Consider the following 24,098-nt stretch of genomic DNA (forward strand, 5'->3'; position numbering starts at 1 on the left):
TCCAGAGCTGATTCAGCTGCAGCACAACATTGCCCATAAAGCAGATGAAGTGTTGCTGCCACAGAAGTGAGCACACTTCCTTCTCCAGACTACCTTTCTGCTCCCCAGTAACACTCCTGATGCTTCTTGCTTCCTACCTGTTCTCTTTCACTATGATCTTACCAGTTGATGTCTGACAATTTTGTCTCTATTGCCTTGGTTCCCAGAGAAGGCCATAGGGTATGCTGCAGGCATAGTTCATCAGTAAATTCACAGGTTTCTATTTCACAGCTCTCAGTAATATAACCTTATCAGGAAAATACCTGTAATCTGTGAATACTCCAGAAAATATTGCATCATGACTTAACAAGCAAAACCCACCCAACCATAAAACAGCAACACCAAAGGAGTACCTAGAGAATTCCATGGACAGAACTGATCAGCTCTGTAGATAATCAGAGGTACAAGCTATCAAGCATTACCAGTCTCCAGTTAGTTTTGGGGTCCATTTTATAAATCTAGAATTGCATCACACATTATTTAATAATACATGTAATTATGTAAGCCTTTATATTGTGCAACCTGGCCTTCTCTATTCTCCATTTTCCTTCTTAGTGAAACAATCAGTGAAGCAATTTCTTGAGCATGGCTATTCTGAATCATTATGCTTTACTTTATAACAAAACCTCTAGTTAATCAACATCAGGCAAATCTATTTTTATGACTGTTTATTACATTGAAGATGTTGGCTAGTCCTGAAACTGAGGCAGTAGAAATGTGGTTTGCATGTTCACTGACACCTCTCTGCACAATTCTGCTGTGAGTCACTTGGGATGGAGATGTTTGTCAGCCAGGTTTTGGGAGGTTCATGGACATGAGTAAGTGACGCTGTCCCAAGAGCCTAGTGCACACAAAACAAAGCAAAATCAGTCTTCCAGTCTTGGCAAGTAAATAGAGGAAGAGCTGGCCTAGACTTTGTTCTTAATTACATATTTAGTTGCTATTTAATTTTCTTCATTTCTACTTTATACTTACATTAGCAGACTAAGCTATAATATCATGCATAATTTTCCTTTCTTCAATATTTTAATTTCCATTAGCTGTTAGTTAGACTTACTTATGTGGCCCATAGTAACAGTCAATGGCTTGGAAATGAAAAAAGAAAACAAACCTCCAAACCAATTAGGAAGATTATTTCCACCAAATGATTTGCTTTTTAAAGGCTGGAACACAAAATTTGAAATATCTGCTCTTAAAAATACACTGGTGAGCCAAGATGTATTTCCTTGCTGCTGACCACTTCATGCAGCACAGTCAAGATTGTTTGAAGAAGAAGAGATGGAATCCCCCCACTGGATCTGGATGTGGAATAGGGCTGCTTGCTGGGGGAGCCCCAGGAGAGAGCAAGGAAAGATCAGCTCTTGGTCCAGGTTGATGTTCACTTAACTGATCCCAGCTCTCTCTTTCTAAGTGCTCTGCAACCAAATCTTAGATCAGATCTATTCTCTTGACAAAGGTATTTTTTAAAATTAGAAAGTGTATTAATTTCAGCATGAAAACACTGTGCAGCAGCTTTAGCTTCTGAAAGTTGCTGCAATTCTGTGGATGTCTAATTATTTACTCATTTATTTTTAAGACATCAGCATTTTAGAAACACTGTATACCCATGTTAGAGATTTTTGTTGGAATATATTTTGTTAAAAGACCATGTATGTAATAGAATATTAAATATTAAAACACAAAGCTCAATGCATTGTATATGTATCATATAATTATTCCTGCTATAAACTATTAATTCTGTGAAATTGATTACTAAATTATAAGTATTTTCCAAAGTCCTGAAAATAAGACATCTGATAACAAGAGAATCTCACGTAAGAGTTAAAACAATTTCCATATCCCCAGGTGTAAAGAAAGCTCAAAAACTTAAGCTGAATGCAAACTGAACAGACCAAAAGGGAATAAAACCACACATATTTGTGAAAGACTTCTGCAAGCTGATTTCTTTCTGTGAGTAGAAGCCTGGTAATAGCTGATGAGACACATGATTAAAAATAATAACTGCTAGCAAGAAAAACTGGAACAAACCTTTGCACAAGTATGGAAGCTTTTACTGAACCCTGGGCCCAAATGCCTTTTAACTTTTTCTGGTATGGCTGAGAAATGTTAAGAGCCATATTTTCCTTTAAAAATAATACTCAAAAATAAAAATATAATAGAACTTCAGAATGGAATCTCCTGGGAGTTGAATAATGCTTTTCATTGGAGTTTGCTGCAGCAAGTCAGACTGTACTTGCTACTGCTGAGAATTAAAAAGGAAATTCGCAAAAACCAGGCAGAGATGCTTAACTGGATGAACTGGATTTCAGCTCATATATGATGCAAAAAGACTGCCAAGACAAGATGAAGAGAGACTTAAGACTTTGCTTTGTATTTTCCTTGGATATACAAATACAGGCCCACAAGATTAAAGCTACATTTTTAATAAAGTCCTATAGCTATAGTACATGATGCAAAATTGCACTCAACTTTAGGAGCCTGGCCCACATCATAAACTTTATGGATGAGAAGTTAGCAATTGATTTGGCTCTCTATTGAAGACAAAGTCTTATTTCTCAGAAGCATCAGCATAAGCTGTAAAGGGACTTGTAGTTTATGGGAAAAACATGCATTGAAGGAGGATACTGATTTTACCATAAGTGATCTGCTTCAGGAAGAAAGTTCTGCAAAGAATATCCCCTCAACTCAATAAAAATATGAAGCATTTCTTCCTATCAAGCCTGAATTTTTTTAGTTGGGATTACCCTATGCAATAAATATGGAAAGAATCACCCTTAAAAACCAACTGGTCTTAATAAGCATCACTAATAATTTATTTTAAAATCTAATACATATATGCAAAGAGAGCTTAACTTAGCAAACAAATTCTGAATTTTGTGGCAAATGATTTTCCTTGCAGATGAGTATCCAAAATAATTTCAGTGTAAATGGGTATCAATAAAAAAGACTTCAAGGGTACTAAGCAAGAATTCATCCTTGTTTTTCATATTATTTCAAAACTAATGATCTTAAGAACCTGGAATAGGATAAACTACATAGTACTAACACTAGAAAAACTAGTTTTGTTTTGTCTAGTTAATGGTAGCAATGTTGCTCCAAATGTGGATGCCAGTATTTTAATGATACATATCTTTGATATTATATCAAAGATATGTATAAATAAATTATATTTACATTATAAATTTTATAATTTAAGATTTCTTTTAACAGTATCTTCAAAGAGCTTTGAATAATTTGAATAAAATGGGGTAAATCTAGTTCAGCTGAAAATCTTGACAGTTTTAGTGCTATTCTGTTTGACATTTCTGTGTGTCCTGAGATATTATGAAAATATTTTAATATTCAGAATAATAAGAAGTAAATCATTAAGTATAATTTCTCTAACAGATGAATTCACTGTTCACTGGTGTTGATACTTCATTCTTTTGCATCTGGTGTAGTCATTTAGAGATGTGCATAGTCAGTGCAAAACATTACAAAATTAGAATCAGATTTTTCCAAATCCCTTTATGAAGGTGCTCAAAATGTAAGGCAGGAAACTGGAAAGCCACTTCCAGTGTCTTGTGGATGTCCTTTGGATACTGGGCTAGATTCTAATTTTATTCAACTAAATTTTTCAGAACTGATCCTTTTTATTGTAAATTCACATATATGGACCTGAACTCAAGAGTTCAGCCATGTACAGCATGGTTTCTTTGAACAAAATGTAACCAGTGGTAAACAGGGGCAGACTCTCAATTATTCTCCATGGGGGTTTTTTTAGGCATTTTCTGGAATTCTTACAAGAAGAGCCTGCTCTGTGTGCTTTGCTGGACAGAAGACGTACAAAAATATTTTCAAACTAAATGCAGCTGGTTCTAATCCTCTGATAATTTAATCTACATGCATCCCTAGCTTTAACATGAACCAAGCCATCTGTAAAATGTTAGTTACATTAGAAGACACAAATCTAGTTTTTGACCAGATCCAAGCCAATCAATAAGTCTTTCTTTCTTTGATCTTTGTGTTTTCTGGAATAATGGCAAGAAACCAAACCAAAGTCACTACAAAATCAATCCAAGCCTTAATACACTCTTAAAACTTCTAGGAACAATTTTTGATGAGGGGCTTCACTGCTGGTGGAGTTTCTCTCCTTGAGACATGCATTCCAGTTGTTATTCAAATTTTTCTGCTGAAATGAGAGGATAAACTGTACTTGCAATCATGTAGCAAGCAGTAGGAATCCTAAAAAGGTAATTTTCTTTTAAAAGATATATATGGCCCTCCTTGGCTTTTTTCAGATGAAATCCAGACCAATTTGTTTAAACAACCAGTAAAGGCAATACAGGAACTAAATGCAGGAAGAATGCTGAGAAAAAATAAAACACAGCCAATTCCAAGTAACTGAAAGAATTTTCTTCATATTGCGCATTCAGGTTACATTCAAAAGGCACATTCATGTGTTTATTCCATACTCTTACACTCCAGCTATAATGTGGTTCCAGTGACATTTACAGATAACTGTGTTTAAAAAGCCCGGGGTTGTTTTATTAAAACTTGAGAAATTACATTCTTTTTGTGAAAGTCCCTTTATGCATCACGTAGTTTTCCTCCATTTGTGAGACACATACTATTGAGCAGGATTTTCACTACCCCACATGTAAATAAGAGAGACATAGTGGAGTAGGAAAGAGCATAAAGCACTGCTGCTGGAGTAGGGCAGTATTTTGATTTTTCTTGGTGCAATTGCACATGCAAAGGAGGCATGAGCAGAATGAAACTGGTGAAGTATGAAACTGGTGTCTGCCCTCCAACTCCTCTCTGGACCTTGAGGAAAGACAGTAATACTCAAAATGCTCTCAAGTAATTATTTTTGGCTACATACAAAGATGATTCAAATGCAGCTCTTCTCTTTCTGCTGAAAACAACATATTTTCAGCAGAATTCCTCCTATGTACATAAACCCATAAGGCACAGAAGTCAAGAAAAAGATTACTAACTTGATTCCATGTCTGCTAAAGAGAGGCTGGTCTATCCCTCTACTTGTCAGGCATAATTAATAAGTTTTCCTCCACATTTTTTTTCCTCCCTGTTCCTGCTGTCCTGTATTTTTCTTGTCATCTTATTAGCTTTACAATACAGTTTTTGCAGTCCTCAAAATCAATCATTTTTTTTACTGACGTGGAACCAGCTGGAGTAATTTAATAGCTCTTCCAAACACCTGCCATCACAATCAAACCTCTGCTGCTTCATTTACCTGAAACCCTTATAGTCAATCTATGTAGTGCTATTTTCATTTGTAGTAGCTTAGGTCTACTACTGCCAGATGCTTTTTGTCTTTTCCACTTATCTAGTACTTTTATAGTCTCCTCTTAAACCAGAGAACTGGATGCTCATCCCCTTCTTCCATGCTGGTAAAAGATTTGGGCAGACTCCATTGTTTCATCCACTCTGCTGGTGTGGTGTGCCATGGAAATGGTTTTTCAGAGTTTTATGGTCAGTGCAGGTAACTGGTACTCCCTGCTCTGAAGGCTGCTGGAAGGCTGACATAGGTAGGGAGGGATGTGACAGAAACAACATTCAGTTCCTATCTCCTGGGCTTCAGAACATAACCTGAAGTATAAAATACAGTAGCAAGCATACTGAAATTAGAAAAATATAAGTCAATTCCACCATTCCTATGCTGCCACCTGTCCTCTTCCAGCAAGATTCTGGTTTGATAGACTTTGTAGAAAGAACACATAAAGTAGATTTTGATCTTCAAAAACTGTAACAGCTGGAGCTGCTCACAATGGCTTTCCACATGAAGAAAATGCTGGTGACATCTCTAAATCCTTAGATTTGGCAGAGGAAAATAGTATGTATAGCCAATATAATCTATTTGGTGCATCTTTTATTCAAAACCAAAATGTCATTCAGTGTCACACATACTTCAACCAAAGCATGCAGAGATACAGAATGAGACAGGAAACCTTTAAAAGGCTTACACAGAAACAGAGAGCATTGGAACTTTGAGATCACTGTGAAGCCATTAGAAATTTTACTGTTTCAATTTGAAACAAAGAACCTTCAGAGTACCACAGATGTGAAGTGGGACTAGAACAGGCAGTCAACCTGGCAGGGCCATCTGAGCCAAACAACCTCTTCTATCTCACAGTAGAAGGGAAGATTGCAGAAGGATTGGCAGAGTATAGAGGAAAAAAAACATTTAAAAGCATTTAGAAATGTCCTCTGAAGAAGACTGAGTTGCCTGTTCTGAAATGTGGTAAAGAAGTATGCAGAGGCCTGAAACACCATTCATAATGTTACAGGAATGGTTAACTTGAGACATTTTTTGCCAAATTTGACCTTGTACTGTCCCTGTTTTCCTCATCGATGAAGTCCAAAAGGAAACTTGCCCTTCATAGTTTAAAGTTTATTTCCTTAAAACGTGTTATACTGCTGAAAATACGGAGCTGCAGAACCCAATGCCCATGCTTGAACCACCTGTGGAAATCCTACCTCCACTGTTTGCCGTTCAAAGGATGAATTTATGAGCACCTGGACATTAAATGAAACTTTTGTCTTCAATGCTGTCTCACAACTTCAACAATATTTGGTTTTGAATGGCATTATTTTCCTCTTATGAGAAGCACTGCCTTTGCCTGTGACACCATTTATGCATCACATGATGCTGAGGAAGCAATTTTCTCATATCTTGCCTCCAGCCTAAAACATTCTCTGTATGCAGAGTAAACCCTGGGAGTTGTAGCCCGTTAAGGATTTTGTCAAAGCAGCACATTTTTGAAGGACAAATGTCCTAATTCACCAACATTATATTTTAAACAAAACAAAATACCAAGTTTTTGTGGGAACTCACCTTTGCCTCCAGTACCATTTCCCAAGCATTACAAACCACATAAAAGAACAAAGGATACTTCAGTGCCAGTCCAGAGAGACCTGAGCCAAGAAATACCTTTCCAGGAGGAAGATCACAGACATTGAGATCACATGCCTGAAAGAAGGTAGAATTTTTGACTTTCTTATGTTTTCAGGACCAATTTGACGAGATATTAGCCAAGAAATTATTCAAAGCCTACCCGCCCAAGCAAAGAGAGCAAACCCCAGATTTGGATGCACAGTCAGTGTTGCTGCCATCTGCTGTTTTCAAGTGGAATGGAAAATTTCAAATTACTTTCTTTCCCTACCACATTTTTTCAATTTTTAAATGCAGTCATAAAAGGAAAATTAGAGGGAAAGATTTCTTTTTAACAATTCTTGATTTCAAAATACTTGGACCAGAGAAATTTTCCTTTAATTTAGTTTTTCTGCCTATTTGGGGGCTGGGTTTGGGGGATTTTGTCCTTTTTTTTTTTTAACATGAATTCCCATTTGGGATAAAAGAAAAGGCTGCCCACTTCTACAGAAAAGCAAAGAAAGCAGATTAATAGGGGAAATAATGTATTCATTTGGGTATATTATATACTTTCTATGACTAAATTTTAATTGGATGACTTGCATAAATGGAACGTAAATTTGTCTACAGCACAGCATGGATTTGGTGCTTTAAAAGCCAAAGTTCAACTGCTGATTTCATTAATTAGGAACTATAATTAGTAAATGGAGGGTAGGTAAAGGAAATGAAAACAAATGTGCTTCATTAACTGTTCTTCAGGCACAGGTAAATATGAGCTCATTCACTGCAACTGTGCACTGCATGCCTGAGACAGCCTTACTGGGAATAAAGTAATAACCTTTGCCTACAGAATAGCTCACTCCCCTGGTTAGATTTGTGAGGGATCTATGACTAGGAATCACAGTGCAAGGCAGGTTTGAAGTTTCCTCTTTGAGCCTTTACAGTTGTGACCCACAGAAAGATCAATTATCACTGCCCCTATTCCACTATGAGCCTGAATGACCTTGGAGGTCTCCTCAAAGCAGGACATATTTAGATGAATGGTTTTGATGACCATTAGGAAACCAAGACTAGAATTATATTTTCTTGATTAATTGTGCTGATAATAATATTATCAATTCACAAAGACACAATCAGTTGCCTCATTAGACTTTGCAAGTGATACATGCTTTCTGTATGACCCATCTGAATGCTGTGTGTCCCTGAGCCTGGCAGAAGTTTCTTCCTACAGCTACATCTTCTCCTGGGGCAGTAAAGTAAATGTCTGATACTGCAGATAGGAAAATACCAACGACTAAAAGTTCAGTTGTACATTGTTGGTATGCAGAGAGCAGCCTTGCCCTCAATCCAAGTTATCTATAGGTAGCTATTATTGCAAAATTAATATTTTTTGAATGGCAATAGAGCTTCTTTCCAGTTTATTTCAGTTTAGCCCATGCTGACCTGTTTTTGGTCTTCACTCTCCAGCCTATGTCTTACACTCACACTCTTGTTGGTGCTCTCAGCCTGTAGAACAGAGGATGATCACTGTGCTGCTCACTGAATTAGGGTGCTACCAAAACCTTTCTAAAGGAAAGCACCACACACCTGCCCTGCTGGCTAATAACCAGGACATAGGATGGTTGTCATACCTTAAAAAGGTAGACATGGAAATGGGAAAGAATCCTAAGCTCCCAGAGGGGACAAGGCCAAACTTAAGAGCTAAACCTATTGCTGAGTATGGCATAGCTGAAAGACGATAAAAGATTCCTTAAACTGGGCAGAACAACAGGACAAAAGAGAAACAAAACCTCCTAAACCATGTCTGTTCATTTTTTATTATGGGGTGAGCTGCAGCCTGCCAGCCTGTTTTAAAATCAACACTTCACAGCAAGAAACTACACAGCAATGTATCACTTCTCTGCAGGCACTTCCTTCCCCTGACAAATGGTTCAGGCACAGTAATAGCTTAACCAGAACTGCACCGAGGGGCGACCAGCACTGAGGGAGGAGGATCTGTAAGAAATAAATCTGTATTTATTTACAGACACATACACAGGCACACAGCTTATTGTGCAGAGCAGCTTCTTATTGTGGAAAATGAGCTGCATAAAATGCAAAGCTACAGGAGATGTTTTAACACTCAGGGGAAAAAAATAAATTCCACATGTTACACTAATTTATTCTGTCCCCAAGGGGGATCTCCATAAACTTCTCAGTCAAAAAATCAGCTCCTCTTCCAGCAGTTTTAAGACTTACTAGTTAGCACTCCTTGTTAACATCACTAACCTGCTAGCCTTATATTTTCCTAATTTTTCTAAGAAAGGAGAATAGAAAAGGGATTGTTTGAGAGCTCATCATAGTGCTCGAGTACAAGCTGAGGCACATTTTTTCCTGAGGCAGAGAATAAACTGCACCCTAATGTAAATGGCTGATACAAAGCCAATACACCAATTTATGCCTCAGCTAAATCCTTAACTTAGCACTTATGTAAGACATTAGACTTTTATAGCCCTTGGACCAAGGTAGGAATTCATGAGGAGCTCACTAATTCGAGAAAACAACTTGAGTGTGCTTTTCAGTACGACAAACCAGGCCACTTATCCAATTAGGGAGAGATGAAGGAAGATAAATTCTATTTTGCCAGCTTTCTGAAATGTTTTTCAGATTTTCTCATTTAATACAATCTTGATACAAAGCTGCAGAATAACATTTTTAAGCTGCTCTCTAGTTAAAATGCTAAGCCTTTTCCCTCATGAGTAAAAAAAAGTACTGTGCATGCAGGGCTTTAACTATCTCTGCTCAAATTCTGCCAATTTTTCAATGCTTAGGAATCACACTGAATCTGCTCATTCCCCACCAGGGCTGGTAAATGAATTAGCACTAGAGCTCTGCTCTTTTTCTCTTACTCAGTAGTCACATTTGTAGGAGACTGTTATTTTTTAAACACATTAATGTAATGATGGGAAATTTAGCATAAGCTAACAGAGATTTGTAGGTTCTACACCTGAACCAAAATGCACTTTTAATGAGCACCCCAGGAAATGATGCTGTCCTTGCCAAAGTGTAATTAATGGCTTGGAACAGAAATATTGGGATAATCAAGACAAAGAAGCAACTTGTAAGATGGATTTTTCAGGACATGGATGCTTAGCACATCCTCAAAATAAAGCCATCTCTATTGAGTCTCCATTATGGAGACTCTCACAAATCATTACTATCTTTTAAAAATGTTTGGCTTTTTTGACTGACAGTAAATTGTATTCGTGCTATTAAATGAAGACATCTCCGAACATTTGGAAACAACTTTGCACATTGTGATGAAAATCTATTTGCAATAAAAAGAAAAACTAAATGTGCAGAAGTGAAACAAAGATCAGCTCTATATAGCTGCAAATTCAACCTCTATGAGATTTTATGTTATCAGCAAAGAAGTAGTAGCACTATAGAAATAAGACTATGATCCATTCTACTGCTACAAAAACAAAATCTACCTAAACAGAACTTAGCCACTGGAAAGCCTTTGACAAACTCTAATAGTTTTGTTGTGGAGGACAATTTCTGTCCTTTTTAAGGACAATGGGGGAAGACCAGGAGATGCTTAGGCATGTTTTAAAATCAGACCTCTAGGACTACTTCATAAAAATTGCAGGAAGCACATACACAGCAATATCAAAAAGACTTGTCTTCTTAAATGCATTCTACAGGAGCAGCTTGGTGTCTTTAACAGAATGAATGAGGACAGACACAGCAGTTAATTCATCCTCATTTTAAAAATCCTAGGTCATATTTTTGTAAAACACATAATTAGAAGCCTTAATGGCAGTTGTCTTGGTTCTCCTCAAGCTCCTGACAAGACTCTTCCAGCCCATTCAGCGTTACAGGTGCTGATTCATGCCTCCGGGTAATTTAGAGGGCCTGAACCTTAGGCTGCTTCTTGGGGGAGGCAAAATCCCAACCCAGAAAGAAAATCTCCAGAGATTCTGTGATGGAGGTAAGAAAAGTAACCTCTATAAATCAGGAAGAAGTAATTTAATTTTCCTCTAGGTCAGACATCAAATCTTTTCCCTTTCATCAGTGACCCCTGGGTACTTGAGACTCACTTGGGAGAATTAACAATATCTCGTGCCTTATGGCAAACCAACAAAGCTGATCTTCAAAACAAGGCATCCTAAAGAACCCTCCTATCTGGAAAGGACACCATCTCAAAAGAGCATGGGGAGAAATCCTACACTGATTACACCACCAGCTGTGGGGCACAGCTGGTTACAAATAGCATGACCTCTTCTCCTTTTCCTAGGTCTGCAGGTAGAGCAGGAGAGAGGCTCTGGGAGCTGGATCAGACTTCAGGCTTTCTGACTGCTTGTTGCCATCTGGGCTTTTGCTACTCACCCCGAAGAGGTGCACCAGAAAAACTGCAGGAGGGAAAAGATAAGTCCTGTGGGAAGTACATTTCTCTTTCTAAACACTAAGATGAAATGGCTCAGGTTCAGACTCTCAACTTCATGTACAAGAATACCAGCAATTTCATTTTCAGTTGTTAATAATTTTTATGTTTCCTCAGTGGAAAAATGCTTAAATGCAATTTACATTCAAGCCACCAAAAGGTTATGAACGATTCCCAGGCTGAAGGCTGCCAAACTATGTCGATTCAAAAAACCACCAAGACAAACATAGGTATTCTTGCAAGAAGTACTGTTCACAAACCTGCAGTCCAAGGAAAATGTGCCGCAGAAATGAAACAATGGGGGAAAAAGCAGCCTATTTCCTTCAAGGGCTGTGTAAATATCTCTGGAATGTGTGTAGCCTCTGCTGTGTATTTCAGGGTGACCTCCTTCTGGGGTTTGCATTTTCCATAACTTTCCTCTGGTCTGGTAAGAGAGAGACTCGCTGTGTACGTCCAGGTCCCCAGCTAGGGTCTGTCAGCCTTGCTTGTTGCAGTCAGCAACACCAAACTGATTTAGTGCAGCTGAGGCACTGGCTCATTGCTCACCAGCTATTCTGAGAAGCAGAGCTCAGGCTTTGCCTGTCCCAGAATTGGTCCAGCTGCCTCCTGAACCAGCAGGAGTCAAAGGAGTTGGGCTGCAATGCAGGGGGAGGGAGAGCGGCCAAAAAGAATTTAGATCTCCCAAACTGTGAACCTGTCAAACTGATGTAAAAGTCCTGCCCTGTGGTGTCACATTTATATTTCTCAATTTGCTATCTATATGTGCAATAAAACACTGGATGTTTAGCTGATTTGAAAGTTAAGATGGGATACTCCAAGTTTACTCCAATCTTGAATAGCGTTATCTTTCCTTAGCATCAAAACATAAACTAGAGGGAGACAATAACAAGCTTGTTAAAACTTTGTAACAACTCTCTGGGTCATGTTTTTGAATCACTATCAACAAAGAAACAGAAGTTAAACCCCTTAAAGCACTATACAATTCCTCCCTCCTCCAAGTCAAACATTAGTACTATACTAGAGGTAAGAAATCACCTTTTCTTTAGGGTTGGAATCTGGAACAGTCATACTGTTAATCAGTTTACAGCTATGTTAAATAATTTGTCAATACCTGTCGGAAACAGACACAAATAAGATTTTTTTTTCTGTAATTGTAAATTCTTGCACCCATCAGCCAACTAAAATTGTTAAAGATTACATACACATGGCCATATATGTATTTACTACAGATTATTTTTCTGAAGTTCTGCTTGTGTATTATCGATACTGCAATTACATCTGTTGTGTACACCACAAAGACAATCAATAAATAAATGCTTCAGTCAAAACCCCACCTAAATTTACATAGCATATAGAACTTGGCTTAGACTGAAGAATTTAACATAAGAATTTAAAAGCTGGAGTTTGCCATATTTTGTTAAGCTCTGTATAGTGTTTGCTCTTCAGAAATTCCTATACCAAGTCACATAGAAGTAAACTTCTTTCCAAATGTCTCAGTTTTGTTCAGTTCCTTAACTCTGCAGCTTTACTCTTAAAATACTGGAACCAAATCTTGGGCTTTCAACAGTACCATACTCATGTTCAATATAAGATTATGCTCAACTGGTTTTCTTTGCAGCTCCTTAACCTTTTTGTATACTTCCATGCAAGCTCTGCACAACCCAGCTAATCAAAGGTATTCCTTCATGCTCCTAACCAATTTCAGTAGCGATTAAACATCTAGACAAGGATCTGTGATGCCATCTTCACTTCTGAACCTCAGTTTCCAGTCTACAAAATAGAGACAACACTTAGAAACATAAGAATGTTTGCAATTCCTCACGTATGGATGTATCTGAAGGATGAAGACCTGACGAAGGCAGCTGGGTTTGCTTTTTGTTTGGTTGGGTTTTTTGTTTAACAAAACAGCACATCTGCTGCACACAAGTCCCACCTGAAGAATTTGCATAAGGCTCTGTCTCTGGGAAAGGGACTTTTTTTTCTGAAGAGAACTGTGCACAGGTTCTGAATTCCCGGGGCACTTTTCCTTTCCTAGCTTGAGGAGATTTCTCTACGTGTTCTCCCAATGCTCTGAGCATCCTGGAAACCTGCCCCGAGGCAAACAATAAATGGAGGGGTGGGGAGATAGGACTGGAGCTGTAGTGCCTGGCTCTCCTTGCCTTTGTTTGTAAAATGAAGCATTTTAAAGGGAATTTGACTGGACTATGCTGATGTAGGGCCCGTTTCTCATAGCTAGAAGACCATGAAAATAGCCTACATAGAGCCATTCTACAACACATTCAGAGTGCAGGTAAGGAACTCTAACACCTGGTAGTAATAAAGACCAGACTTTGGCGGCTAATGGTGGTTCATTAATAGCAGATCGAACACCGGGCATCTCTTTTGACAAGACTACAGGATGTGTGATGATGGATTATTAATGTAGTTGGCTGGCAGCTGCACTCAAATTCATTGCTATGGCAGCTGCTCACTAAAATTTGCTGGAAAATCCAGCAGAGATTATGTTTTGATGAAAAATTTCAAGGCGCTTTTCTCTAATGTGAGCAAGCACAAACCCCCTGGGTTTATTGAATATTGCAGATCAGCAAGATAGCGATGCTCTTGCCTAAGTGGATGGAAGGTGCTGGGAAATGTGGGCTGCTCCCAGCCGGTCTGTGCTGCTCTCCAGCTCCGAGTTCTCCCCAGTCCTGTCTAACAACATCCACAGCCTGTCATTAGAGAGCCCAGCTGTAAATGCCAGGGCCGTGCTCGGGAGGCAATTACCCACGCCTCTGTGTAACTGCGGCACTCGCCTAGAGTGCATTACAGGGAAATACCTACAGCAAAACAGGATGTTGCGATGGGTACGGAGCTTTTCCTGACCAAGGAGAAAGTGCGTCGTGTAACTTGATGATGTTGCTTAACATACGAAATCGCCTTGGTTGGGCGATTAGATAGTATGCAGCATGGCTGACTTGACTTTCTGGTCTTACTTTCTCTTTTCCCCCGACATCAAGCACATGGCTGGAAGTTACAGGAGTCGCCGCCCGGCTGACTGGGAGCGGCGGGAGTGACTGCTTATGCAGACCTTGCTATAAGCAAGGCGAGGGTAAAGAAATGACAGTTCCTCTGGCTTAACATCAGTGAGGAAAAACTCCCCCCCAACTAGTATGAACGAACGTTTTGAGATTCGCCTTACAAGATTTATTTTGACTGCTGGCGTGGTTACATTAAGTCGCCTAATTAACCCATCCACAGCCCATCCAATAGCACAAGCTTTTAAAGGTAAGGCGAAGTGCTGCTCCCGGCTAACCCACACTGGAGAAGCTGCGCTGGCCCCGGCGCTGTCGCTCCCCGGCCGCAGCCCAGCCCGTCCCGTCCGCTCCGCGCAGCCCCGCACCCGCAGCGCTCGGGGCAGCTCTCGCGGGAGCCGCGGCCCGAGGCGCCGGGCGCTGCCCGCCCGCCGGCGGGGGCTGCGGGGCCGGCCCTCCCGGAGGGGAAGCGGCGGCTGCCAGGGCGGGCGGAGTCGGAAGCACGACAGCACGGGGCGCTGGGGCGGCGCTGGTGGCGGGGGCGGGAGCAGCTCGGCACTCGCTGCCGTGCTGGGGTCGCGGCGCAGGGACGGAGCCGGGCAGCGGCGGCGCCGCAGCAGCACCAGAAGCAGCAGCGGCAGGAGGAGGAGGAGCCGCCGGAGCCGCCTGCCGCCGCTGAGCGCGGGGAGCCGCCGGAGCCGCTGCCCCGGGCGGCTTGCGAGCGCCGGGCTGCGGCGCCGCCGCTGCCTGCCGCCGCTCCGCGGGTGAATGAACCTGTCCCGGCCGACCGCGACGGCGGCTTCGCCTCGGGGTCCGGCACCAGCCTCCCTCCGTGCAAGATGGACGGTTTCGCCGGGAGTTTGGGTGAGTCGCGGCGGGACGGGACGGGACGAGGTGTGGGCAGCCCGAGTGCGGCGGGGCCCGGGGCGCGCACCTGCGGCCGGCGGGGATGCCGAAGCCGCGGGCTGGGACTGCCCGGGGCCGGCCGGGCCGGTGCGTGCGAACACCGCCCGCGGCGGGAGGGGAGGGGATGCCAGCGCGAAATCTGGTCAGCTTCAAACCATCTGTTGCGAGAGCTCCGGCTGCACTTGCCTTCTTTGTTCTTCCCTCGCCGTGGGTCTGTGCTTCCCCAGAACTAGTTGCTTGGCTTTGGGCTGATGGTTTGGCTTAGGTTGTTTGAGGTTTTTAAAAATGTTATTTTATTTTTTAGCTCTACCTTTTGCTTCGGGGTGGGAGGGACGCCGTCGGTCCGGGCGCAGCGGGCCCGGTGTCGCGCCGGGAGCCGCGGGCAGCTCTGCCCTGTCCCGGCTCAGAGCGGCTCCAAGGGGAGCGCAGCGCCCCTGGAAACTTGGGGGCGCTGGCGGCATCTGCGGTAATGTTAACGGGGCAGTCGGCGCCTTCCCGGTGTCCGAGCATCCGTCCGTGCGCCCGAGGAACCCTCCTGGCTGCCTGGGCGGCAGGTTCCTCTGCCGAATCCGTGGCGTGATCGAAAATATTTACTGCTCGCTCGTGTAAATGTTGTCAGAAAACTGATGCTCTGCGCTGCCTTCAGTTTTATGAAGGCTGCGGCAAATTCCCACTAGTTTCTTGAAGCAAAAAGCCTAGTTTTTGACTTTTTTGGGGATAGATTGCACGTGCTCATGCCAGGCGTTGCTGATTACAAGTGTGAATTGAACATGCGTTCAGATGTAAGAGTTGTAAACCGTGTAAATTTCCATTTCTGCAAATTATAAGACCATTGGCTTTGCAGTGCTGCCTACCTGCTGCTCTCATCGTATTCACTGCCGCTGCATCTATTGCAGGCGTTTCCTAATCAAACTCACTCTATCTCTTGCGGATTAATAAATCTGTGCCTCTTAAAAATAAAGTTCATTTATTTTTACGTCACTCCCGTAAAATCTGTAGTAACACTGAATAGTTCTCAATTTTCTGGAAAAATTGACTCATTCAAATACTTCTGAGTGTGATCCTAACCTTTCAGGTTTTTGAAATGTCAACTCCAGCATTTTGGGCACCTCTCCAAACCAAACTGGTGCGCCATAATTAACAGTATGCTTTGGTAGTTTGGCTCTCTGCCAGGCACACTGTCCTTGCTCAAGTAACTGCCATGGCCATTTCAGATCTGGTGATCAGGAAGCGACACATGGAGGAATTGTACGGGTTCTGTTCCCAGTTTTCCGAGGGAAGATTGTGCCTGTGGGTGACATATGCAAATGTGCCATGGTTAATATTTATGAACCTCTTAACCCAGCAGAAGAACTGATCACCATATCAAAGCGCACCGATATTGCTTTTAACTCGTGCAGTATTGGTCCCCAGAGAGGTCGATATTTAGAAATAACTGGCTTTTGTTGGAAGTAGGAAAAACTCAATTACTGTGAAATAATAAAGCTTTGCTTTCTTGCGTTAGCTTCTCAGTGAGCAGCGGCGTGGGACTGTCGGGTGGCCCAGCACCTTGTGCTGGAGCCATGATGGGCTCATTGGGGCATCCCCTGTGTCTTATTAAGGAGGGGCTCCATCTGGACCTTTAATTTGTTTCACTGTTTGTTCAGGAAGGCGCTGTGATTTTATGTGAATTTAATGAGGATTAAGCTCAGCTCAGCCTTTTAAAATGGGTATTATGATATTCACTGCTAGTTGGCCTTTGATTTTGCTTTTGTGGCAAGCACTGGTGCGCAGAGGTTTTCTGGACTTGGGCTAAGGGGAGGGCATTCCCAGAATCTTTTGCTTTGAAGTACGAAACTTTACATGACTTTTTTGTTTCTAGGTTTGAATCATGCTGCTTAGTCCTCTTCTGTATTTATAATCACTTGTTGGCTGTTCTAGCTGCTAATGAGCACATAGAGTTCACAAAGATGTGTGAATTGTTCTGAGACCCTTTTTTTTAAACACCTCTAATTAAAATCTAATGGCTTGAATTTAATTAGCTGTCCGCTAAATGTCTTTTAGGAAGGCCATAAATTAATGTAATTTAGAATGAAATGTAAAAATTAATTAAAATTATTGTTGGCAAAACTGTGCTGTCTATGTATGTGCATGCTCAACCAGTCAAGCAAGCTTATTAGAGAGCAAGTTGTCCTTTTAATGCCTCTTGTCATTATCTGGAAGGCAAAATGTTATTACAGATTGTGCCCTCTAGCACAGGCAGAAATACCTCCTTGCATGTCTCTTGCAGTTGAAAATACTTTACGCAGCTGTTTTCTTTTGGCTTCCACATTGAAATTTTTATGAGAATAAACAGATGAAAGAAATAATTTTATATGTAATTTAGAAAATTGTTTCGGTTATTGGCTTAGTAAGTGCTTATGTAGCACTCTACTGAAGAGTATACAATTACTGTATACAGTAAAAAAAATAAATTTATATGTTATGAGTTAACTTGAACAGCTGAAATAGGTATTGATTATTTTGATAAAGCACTCAGTTATTTCCCATTTGCTGTGACTTCAGTACCATTAGAATATCGCAGTGCTTATTGAATCCCGTGCATTATCTCAAGTAGGACAGTTGTATCTCACACTTGGCATTACCGATGTGATGGTTGTCAGAGGTCTCAATGGATTCTGGCCATCTGCTTTTCAGATGCATCCCTCGAAGTCAAAGAATGTGCTTCTGAATGGGAACAAGAAGTCTGTGAACTTGGGCTGGGCGCCTGGGCTCTTGCCTTGTGCTCTGGCTGAGACAGGAGCACAGCATGGGTGTCTGGCTCTGATGCTGCCAAGTTCCCCTGCCTCTCCGGGTCCTCATCAAAACAGATCTGCATCAGGGCAGAGCAAGCACTGCTGATTCTGCCAAAGGAGTCAAGCAGAGAGTTCTAGCAAAGGGAAAAAAAAAAAGCCCATGTGGGAAATAGTATAGCTATGGCTGTCAACAAGTGTTGTCCTGCTTCATCCCTGGCTCCTGTTTGTTCTGCACTGCTGCCCTGAGTCTCTTCCACTCTCCCGCTGGGGCCTGCGAGCCCCCCGGGTGAGCTGGTTCAGACATGCCCATCAGAGGGCTGCAGGACTGCAGAAGACTGACAGTTTTGCCAATAACAATTTTGGTTTTTAGGTATCATCAGGGATTATATTACTTGACTGCCTTGCTGCTTGGCCCTGCTGTTTTGGTGGGTTTCTGCCTGAATTGGCTTGTTAGGGAGTGGGAGAAGCATGGCAGATGTGGGAGGGGAGCAGTGGGAGCATGTGGGACCAGGTGGCGCTGTGAGGAGCTGTCAGCTCCGAGAGTGACTTTGCTGGGTCGTGCCTAAGGTGGGAGATCTGCTCGATTTAGACTCAGGAAGAGCCAGCTGTGACAGGCTGCCTGGGGCTGGTGAGCAGTGAGTGCTCTTTGCTGGACAGTTTTCCATTGCTTTTAGCAGCTGCATTGTTTTCCCTTCTGAGAAAGCTTCTGCTCATTGGACTTTGTAACAATAACTCGTGGTAAACAAAGATATGGAAACGTTAATCAGATAATATTAAATAAATCACGACACCCTTTTCCAAGTTTGTCACCAGTGTGTGATGACAATGTGGAAGAGAGCATTTCAAAAGGACTCGCTCCATTATTGAGGTCTGTGGCACAATAGTAACCCGTAAAAAAATGGAGAAGTCTCAGCTTCTGATTTCAAGCCATGTTTTTTTGCAGCTGTGCAGGATGCCCTGAAGGTTAGGAGTCTTTCAGAAGGATTCTTTATGGTTGAAAATATTTTCACAGAGAAATTAAAATAACTCTTATCTCGAAGTCTCAGGCAAGCGGAATAATTTAGGAATTTTTTTTAAAGATTCTTTGAGCCTGTGCGTTTGGTTTTCAGAGAACTAGAAAGTAAAGGAGAGCTGAAATTACTAAGTGGAGACCAATTCTTTGCTCTGCTGTTGTTACTGCAGGAAGAACTAGAAACATAATTAAAAAGATTCTTTTTTTTATTATTTTGTGCAGTATCTATATTTTGTTCTGTCGCTGTGTGTGTATTGCTACTAACTGCAGTTTATATGCTAACCACTTACTGGGGGGTGACATGGAGGTAAGTTCCTATCATTTTACCCCATTTCTTTTCCTGGGCATCGTGCAGAAGCTGTCTGTGTCAGGTAGGTTCTGAGGCAGTGTTATGAGTATGTGCTGCTCCTCAGCCCTGCAGGAGCCAGCAGTGTCTGTTGAACCTGTGGCTTTGCCAACACCCACTAAGGCTTCTCCAAACCCCCCGGTCTGTGGGGGCAGAGCTGTTCCAGGGCTCAGGCGGAGAGGATCTTGTGGTCGCTGGTGCTGCGAGCCTGGAAAGCGTGTGTGCCTGATGATTCATCTCTGGCTGGGCTCACTACCGAGAAAAATGAGTGTGTGGGCTATTTGTCATTTATTTGGGCTAGAATATTAAGTTTTATCGTTGCCCGTCTAGACTGCAGAAGTGGCCGTGGTGCTGCAAAGCAATTGCTCATAGCAACAGCAAGCTCAGCCTAATTCACAGGGCTCTGCTTGTGGGATTGCTGTGTGCTATTGTCACTGTGCTGGTCTTCATAAAAATAAAAACTTTGGCAGCACATCGTTCTCCCCTGCCTGAGAGGGATGGCCTTGGCTGGTGCCAGGGAAGATTAAACTCCAGCAGCAAGGAGGGAACAGGCTGTTTGCTTTAGAAACTTGGTGGTGGCGGCTCACCTTTTGCTAGAGTTCCTTAGTTCGAGTGCAGTGAGGAGGAACCCTTTGCTCTCTAGCCAGCTGAAAAGCAAAGGATTGTGTGTTTAAAAACAATTCTGTTTTGCACAGAGTAATTGGCAATATTTGCTCTTGTTGTGAGTAATATCTCAAACACAGGAGCCTGTTAGAACTCCTTCTGTTAGAATTTCTTTCTCCTTTAGAAAGGCTTTTAATGCTTGGGATGCTTAGAATAATTTCTGGCCTTACAGTGTGTTTTTCATATTCTGTAACTGAATACTTTTGATAATGCAGTAGTGTTATCTGACAGGATTGTCTCTTGCCTAAAGAACCTACTCTGAAGGGATTTTTTTTCCTTCTATGCTTTATATCATGAAGTATGTAAGAGGGGAAAATTGGTCAAGAACAGTGTTCTTAGAAGTTCTTTGAAGCAACATTTTGTGTTGTAAACGTTATTATTATGATGATGGATTGTGTTGTTAGTAAGTACAGGGCGATCTGCATGTCTCTCCTTGCTCTTCAGAGCTGCTTCCCTTGTTGGTGTGGTTTGTATCAATTACTGAGGTTTATTTTTCCTGTCTCTCTTTAGGTCCTTGCTAAACCTAATCCTTAATGAATGCGATTGTAAGGCCAAGAATGTTGTTCCTGTTTTACCCACACATAATGTAATGGGAAGGGTGGTAGAGGAGAATTAATTTTATAGCACGTGGCATGTATGATGACAGTGCAAGTCTCTGCTCTTGCTGGTGTCGAGCATTTCTAGTAGGGACATTCTTCTGTTTAGAAGGTGAAAATCACCTGATAAAGAGCTTTTCATAAGCTTTACTAACTTCCTTTTCAAGAAATGTTTCTGCAGTTACCTATGAGCTCAGGTGGAGCCACTGCTTATCTCACTTTTCCTCCTCAAGTGAGCACCAGGAGTTTAAAGAGGAATTACTTGCCTCTTTATCTTCATCTGCTTGTTTAAATTGATGCTGAATTACAGTTTCCCGGACTTTTCTTAAATTGAATGCTGAAGGATGGATAATTGGACAGCACATGGTGATGTGCAATTTTTTTTTTTTTTTTTTTTTTGAGAGCTTGAGTGCTCTTTAGGAAGTGCACATATGGATATTAAGCTTGCAAAAGCTTGTGTCCATGGAGGAACTTGGAGTCTGAACTGATCATTCACTCAATGAAAGTGGGTGGTGGTGCTGATGAAAGGATGGGACATGGAGAGCAGCACCATTACCATTAAAAACCTGAGTTTATTGCTTAATCTTGGAACATACAAAAGGTTTTTTTTCTTCTCATTTTGGCTTTTTCTTTTCTTCCTCCTTCCTGCTTCCTTTCTTATTTTTGTTTGGCTTTTTTTGCTCCATGGTGCAAGTATTCATGTTACAAACCATCAGTGAGTGCTACAATATTCTTAAGCTTTCTGCCCAGGGTTGAATGAACCAGGGTTTTTTAATCAGTTTTTTTGATTGTTTAGCCTCTCTGTGGTTTGCCTCTTTTGCTTACCCTCGATAGTTTCAGCCTAACTTGTTTACTGAATATAGCTGTGTCTTGTTGTTCTTTAACTGCTGGTTTCTTGATCCCTTTCCTGACTTTATTGGCTGCACTGCTCTGCTTTGCATGACCGTGCTGTCCATGGGGAAGGACAGCCTCCTCTCACCAAGTGTTTGCAGAACCACCTTCTTTCTTTGGTGGTGGTGTTCACTGCCTTCCTGCCCCTCTAGTGATGTGGAATGCATGCTCCTGTAGCTTCTTAAGCAAGATATTTTTGAGTGCAAATCTGTCTTATTGTAGAAGCAGGCTTACTTTTTGTATTTAATGCCTCTTCTTTCTGGAGATGCTTGTACTTGTGAGTGACTCTTATGCATGATAGAAATGCAGTGTGAGGGGCAAGAGCAGGAACAACAGCTGTGCGCTGTAAGTGGATGTGATGTATTTTGTACAATTACATGGAATTTTCTATGAATTAAATTGAAGAAAAATAAATACTCACTGTTGTCTGCCATCTGGTTCTCCTGTTTTGCTGAAGCTCCACTCATAGCTGTAAATGCAGAGTTCCAGCCTGGAGTTGGTTCCCAGTTTCTCTGGCCAGTTTTGAGCTTAAAAAGTATGGCGGGGGGAGGCTGAAACCAGACTGGTTTGTGTTTGATTGTATTTTGGATTTGTGTAAACAGTCTTAAGGCATCAAGCTAAATTGGCAGGCTTTCATAATCCTCTGGGAAAACTGGGAGTTTGAAACCCATCGGATAAATGAAAAAAAAATGGTTCTAAGCCCCAGATTTGGCTCCCTAAAGGGATGCTGTAAATTAGTTAGATCTAGAAATGTGGTTTAGTTAAAGTAAATGAAAAAGTGTTTTCATGAGAACCTTATAATTTTAATTCTCAACTCAGAATAATTTCTTTATTCTGAGTTGAGACACAAAAGTGAGAAAATGGTTGTTGACAAGAAATTTATATTTGCTGTCCAAACACAGAGGTAATGATTTCACCACTCTTTTATGTTTTTTAATGAAATCATGACGTAAGGGTAGTAGAAATTGTTTTAAAATGCTTAAATTAGTCATTGGCTGAGGTAAGCAAGCCTGCACATTCATAACTAATTAAACAGTGCCAAATATACATAAGACGAATGGTAGGGCTGTTATTTTCCTTACAGTTTACTATGTGTTCATTTTCTTCTCTATTGAGAACAAAAGAAAAATGTTGCTTTTGCATCAAGGTTCTAAAGAGCTTTGTAGAAAAGAACAGCAGTAGGATGGGCTTGAGTTTGTTTCCATCCCCCTTTTTCTTGGTCACAAGCAGACCATGCCATTTCTTGCTCTGTGTGCATTATATGAATATTTCCTTCATTAGAACTCAAGATTTGCATTGCAACTGGTTTGGGAGTTGTTTGGATGCAATTTGACTAAATGGAATTTCAGAAGAGCATTTCTAAAAGCGTACTTTTCAGTATTTCCAAAGAGAGGTGTGGAAAGGAGGGACCTCCAGAGGTAAGAACCATAAATTAAACTCTTTCAGCTGCAAGATTCAGAGACATGGCAATACTCATGTCTGCGTAGTATCACTTAGCTTCTTTAAACAAGAGCTCTAACAAGGAGGTAATTACAACTTTGTTTAACTATGAAATTCTGCATTGAACTGCTATCCCCTCCTCTCCCAGAGTGTGTTGTGCAAATGCCATCAGAGAGACCTGGCAGGCAGTCAGTGGTTTGTGTGGCTGTGGTGCTTGCTTTCTGAATTCTAAACATGTCCATTAAAACCATGAGGCAAGAGGGACAATAACAGGCAGTACAAACTCTGGTTTTGGTTTTTTTTTTAATAATTTGAATTTTCTTTTAATATTCTTTCACAGGTTAAGCATGAAGCAAGACTGAACGCATCTTCATGTCTATTTTCTAAGCATTTTTAATGATGGCATTTTTCCATGAAAATTATATGACACATTGAAGAAAGATGTCATGTTGGCAGCGCTGTTCTCCAAATCTGGATTTTTTTTTTTCTGTATTTTTCTATAATCTGTGACTGTAGTATTTTCTGAGAGATGCTTGGAGGGTTGAAGTCTTGGTTATAAACTAAGAGTTGGGTGATTTGAGATATTTTCAAAGGAGCTATAAAAATAGAAACTGACTCTCTTCCCTTCAAGCATAGAGAAATCTGTGTCTTAGGTATAGTTGTAGAAAACAGTTCAGATTCTTGTAAAACAGTTTTTTTTCCCCTGAACATTTTATGGGGCTTATTAGTGGTTCATTAGAAATGGTATTCCAGCATGGTACTATTCCTCTGCTGTTTGCTAGAATAACTAATTGGAATTGTTGGTAGAAACTCTTAAATAGGAAGAAACAAATGCTGGTCCCCAAGTGCTGTAGAGCTTTTGGTGGTGCATTTCCAAAGTCTATCCAGCATATTAGGCAGTAATGGTGTTACAAACTGATATACATTTTAAGGAATCAGTTGGAAAATTGTTGCAATGTGGAGATAATTTCTGTGTGAGGTTAACATCACGCCTCAGGCTTTTGCCTGCTAGCTGATTTAGGTGCAAAGAAAACAGATAGAAGCTGGCAATCTTCAAATTTGTAAACTCTGAAGTTTAGGACCACCCCAGTCAAGAACTGAAAAACAATCCCACTTTATT

General features: G+C 41.2%; 1 protein-coding gene across 3 annotated transcripts in view; it reads left to right on the forward strand.

The window, feature by feature from the left end:
- The first annotated feature begins 14,473 nt into the window (after positions 1–14,473).
- The window catches only part of EML4 (EMAP like 4), a 146,813-nt gene continuing 137,188 nt past the window's right edge, over positions 14,474–24,098 (forward strand). For 2 of the 3 annotated variants that reach the window (XM_059841149.1, XM_059841150.1), the window contains exon 1: positions 14,474–14,603. In XM_059841149.1, the coding sequence (XP_059697132.1) occupies positions 14,489–14,603 (115 nt within the window). In that variant the 5' untranslated portion in view covers positions 14,474–14,488. Of the gene's footprint in view, positions 14,604–14,880; positions 15,215–24,098 lie in introns of those variants that run through there. The other variant, XM_059841152.1, reaches the window with a different exon arrangement.

This window comes from Haemorhous mexicanus, chromosome 3 (genome assembly GCF_027477595.1).
Source record: "Haemorhous mexicanus isolate bHaeMex1 chromosome 3, bHaeMex1.pri, whole genome shotgun sequence".
NCBI lineage: Eukaryota > Metazoa > Chordata > Aves > Passeriformes > Fringillidae > Haemorhous > Haemorhous mexicanus.